This window comes from Macadamia integrifolia, chromosome 14 (genome assembly GCF_013358625.1).
Source record: "Macadamia integrifolia cultivar HAES 741 chromosome 14, SCU_Mint_v3, whole genome shotgun sequence".
In the NCBI taxonomy this organism is placed as follows: domain Eukaryota; kingdom Viridiplantae; phylum Streptophyta; class Magnoliopsida; order Proteales; family Proteaceae; genus Macadamia; species Macadamia integrifolia.
In genome coordinates, this window is record NC_056570.1 from 28,881,913 (window position 1) to 28,886,052 (window position 4,140).

The 4,140-nt window shown below is 38.6% G+C and overlaps 1 protein-coding gene across 1 annotated transcript; it reads right to left on the bottom strand.

The window, feature by feature from the left end:
• Positions 1-1,061: 1,061 nt before the first annotated feature.
• Positions 1,062-2,786, bottom strand: LOC122061993 (anthocyanin 5-aromatic acyltransferase-like). The gene has a single exon (XM_042625604.1). The coding sequence runs from the start codon at positions 2,752-2,754 to the stop codon at positions 1,336-1,338; it is 1,419 nt and encodes a 472-aa protein (XP_042481538.1). The 5' UTR covers positions 2,755-2,786; the 3' UTR covers positions 1,062-1,335.
• Positions 2,787-4,140: the final 1,354 nt, after the last annotated feature.

Sequence of the window (4,140 nt, forward strand, 5' to 3'; positions counted from 1 at the left end):
TAAAAAAAAAAGAAGCTCACCCTCTTTGAATGTGTTCTGAAGAACTCAATGTTTGTGCACCCATCTTCATGGGTTTAGGATGAGACCAAATCATGGGCCTTAATCCTGCTCTCTCAATTGTCTGCTTCCATATAGAAATCCCCATCAGCGTCAACACTCCGACAATTTCTCGGGGAACTCCTCCAATGCCACATGGCTCCAATCTGCTGGTTTTCAACAACTTCAATCCTCAAACTCAAATGCAATTGCTCCTGGTTTTTTTTAGGGGGAAATCGGATCTGTTGATTTTTCAAGTGTTGATCGTTGTTTTTCTAAAATAGATCTATTGGTTTTTGACTGCAAATTCGTTCTAAGATTCAAAAGTCTGATCTTTTAGACTGAAAAAGGGAAAAATGATGAGAGATTGGCTTTAGTTTAAAAGTCGTTCTAGGGTCAAACAAGTCTTTTCTATTTCTAAACTAAAGGCGTTCGGATTTATGGGTACGTTAGACATTTTGGATAAATTAAGGTGGTATCTCATTTTTTTTTTTTGGTGGAAGGGTGGTATCTCATTTAAGGTTTTAAAATAGGGGTAGTACAAGATAATTTTCCAAATTATTTTAATATTCTAGAAACTTATAATTAATATATCAATATTAATATTTAACTAATAAGACATGAATTGGTCTCACAAATTATGTCTTTTTTTGGTTTAGTATTATTCAAATCTAAACATTTAAAACCTATACCATCCATTTCATGTTTTGAGGTTTTTGAAATGCTCAAGTGTATTTTGATTGTCTTGTTGGAATTTTGAACCTTTTTAAACACGCCGTACTAAAGAAAATTTCCTATCATTCATATTTTAATTAACTATGGGTGCAATAGGGCCCGGTTGAGCTGGCTTTTTGAAAAACCCCAGCCCAACCCTACCTTCCCTTAACCCAACTCAGCCCTGATTGACCCTCATTAAACCACTCTCTGGCAATTTGGCCTTGATTAACTTTTGATTTCTTGGTCCAGTTTTGTCAGTTCCACTCATCCAAATATAATGCAGAAAATTTGCATCAAACAAAGACAACAAACTCAACAAAGAATATGTTATTCATGGTACAAGATCAAATTATTAGTCCCATGAGAATAATAGCATTAAAAACCAACAAAATTCTTGAAAATGTTTTAATATATCACAACGCCACCTTCAAGAACAGAACACACATGACTGCAAGAAATAACAAATAAGAACACAATAGATGCAACAACAACCCATCCTGCATTTGACCTTCAATTCACAAGCATATATCTTGTTAATTTGTCTGATGATTTCACAAAATTTCTACCTCACGGACCTTTGGCTTAGAGAAGGGAGCGACTGGTTGAGGGGCTTAAAGAATGCTCACTCAGAACATTAAGCCCACCAACAAACACAGAAACAAAGGCATCCATTTCCTTTCTATTAAGAACCAAATCAAACTCAATCCCACCACCTTCATTAGAGCTCTCTTTCAGAAACATGGCTCCTGTTCTATCAATGGATGCCATCTCCACTTTCTTTGGCTTCCCAAACCCAAAATCTATCTTGTAAAACCCTAACTGTGATGACCCTGCTGCTGCCAAAATTCTACCATACTGCATCTCCAACAAGCTTGAAACGCTGCGTTCCATACCTCTCAAAATTCCTTTGTCCATCTCAAGAACCACATTTCTTATCAACTGTGCAGCCACGGCTACTTCTCTCATCAAATCAGTCTTCTCAGCAATCACCACACCAGACCTAATGCAATTACCCAAGTATGTTTCTTGGATTGGAGGGTCCAGCCGAGCCCTGCAGTCCACGTTAAACACAAAGCTAGTGGTGTTATTAGTCTTGGACTCACCCACTTTTGCTTCTGCTTTGAGCAAACAAATCCATGTGTAAGCACAAATGGCTACAAATTTAGATGGAGGAATTGTTTGTTGTTCATCCTTCTTGTATTGAGAGAAGATCCATTCCTTGAGTCTCCTACCACTTGCTTCATTTACCTCGAACGTAGCTCGAACCATGTTGGGTTTGAGTTCGATATCCATCACTCTTAATCTTCGATTCCCCGATATCGTTTCGGAACCCATGAATCTATCCAAATCATTCAAGAGTATCTTTGTGATGCCATAGTTCTCCTTGATGGTAGTCCTATCCAAAAATGGTAGGGACTCAGGTGAGAGAGATTCCACTCCTAACTTGGAGATCGAAGCCCATGTCCTCATGAAGTGGACAAATCCTCTTCCATCGCAGACCGAATGGTGATGTGTTGCCGCGATACAGATGCCATTATTTGGGAAAACGGTGACTTGTATTGCTAACATGGGAACAATAGGTCCAGATGCAGGCAAGTGAGGCACGAGTGGGCGCGATTCTATGGCATCTTTTAGGTTGTTGGAGGAGAGATGATAGAAGTCGGCGTCGGACTCAGCAACGGAGAACGAGACTGAGTCTCCTTCAGTGTAACAGATCATGGGGTGGTTGGGTTCATGAGGCCATGAGAGATTTCCTGAGAAAGGGTAGAAGCGGATTAGGGTGCAAGAGAGTGATTGTTTGAGGTGGGGAAGGAGAGAGTGAGTGAATTGGGATATTGGGTAGGGGAAGTCATAGAAAAATAGTAATTCTACAGGTGGTAGTGGTAACCATTTTAGGTCGAAGAAGGTGAGAGGAAGAGAAGTGTAAGTCGGGACAACAGAGCCTCGTGGTGGAGCGACTTTGCACAGGTCGAGAAGCTTCACCGGTTTGAATGGAGCCATGGAAATGCTGATGATCTGAAGGAAACGGAAGGCTAAAGGTGCTGGTTTTGGTGGGTTGGAAGGAAGGGGAAATGTAAAGCAAAATATATAAAGCATAACAGTACCGAAATCTGACGTGGCCTTGCATTGGAGCTTAGGGGCCCGTTTGATAACGTTTCAAGAAACGCGTTTCTGCCGTTTCTGTTTCCAGAAACGGAGCAAAAAGTGTTTGATAAAACTGTTCCGTTTCACTTATTTTTAGAAATAGAAATAGAAATTTTTACTTATTTATGATTCAAGAAACGACCCAGGCGAAACAAGTTCAACTTGAACTTGTTTCGCCATTTCTGGAAACGACTTGTGGCAATTCTTTCACTGGTTACCATCGACTTCTAAAAACATGACTTATCAAACACCTTCAATTCCGTTTCTGTTTCTAGAAACGAAAATTTATGTTTCTGCCGTTTCTTGAAATAAAAACGGCAGAAACGTTATCAAACGGGCCCTAGGTTTTCTTTAATAAAGTTGAAACTTCAAACCACCATTCAATTAGCTATTTTGGATTCATTGCACCAGTCGTTCAACACATGGTTCATTTCTTGTCATTACAAGAGTGAAAAGATATATTTGAAAACACAAGGAACATGTATTAGATGCCCGTATGTACGACCACGTAATAGCGGATCCAATTTCTCAAGACTCTTTGGTGCATTGAAGCATTGAAGCATTGAAGCATTGAAGCATTGACGCTCATAAATTATAAAAGGTATATTTCTAGCAATGGACCCATGCAATATGATTCTGTGATGCATGGTAAATTATAAAAGTAAAATATTAGAAATAAAAATTTTTTAACTTTTAAAAAACACAAGTATTCCTAAGGCATACCCGTTCACCACTTCACCACATGGTGAATGAAAACTTCTAACTTCCAATAAAAATGTATAATTGAGTGATGATGTAAACAAAGGATAAAAAACTTGAATCGAATTTGAATCATAAGATGTTGTAGCAAATTCGGGGGAGGAATTGCAGGCCACATCAATGGTTGTCTTGAAAATAATCAAAGGGAAAAGGTTGATCAGACATATTGCCTCCACACCACAAGCTAATGGGCACATGTTTATCTCTCTCTTCTCCCCTTCTCCCTCTTTAAATGACCCCTGTCTCACCTGTATGATATCCCATTCTATGATGCCATTAATGCCACCTACTTAGTTTACATGAGCCGTGTGTCTATCTATACCTTATCAACAAGTATCTTGAAAAATTATCATTCACATATTCAAAATAAAAGAGAGAAAATAATAAAAACCCATGCAAATTAATTTGCTTTCCATTAATTCCCTTCTAATAAGAAGGATCGAGTTCATCTTTAGGTTTTGTCTAAAGATGTCAAAGAGAAAA

Excerpts from the sequence above, each read along its gene's own strand:
- LOC122061993 (XM_042625604.1), bottom strand. The coding sequence starts at position 2,754 with ATGGCTCCATTCAAACCGGTGAAGCTTCTCGACCTGTGCAAAGTCGCT.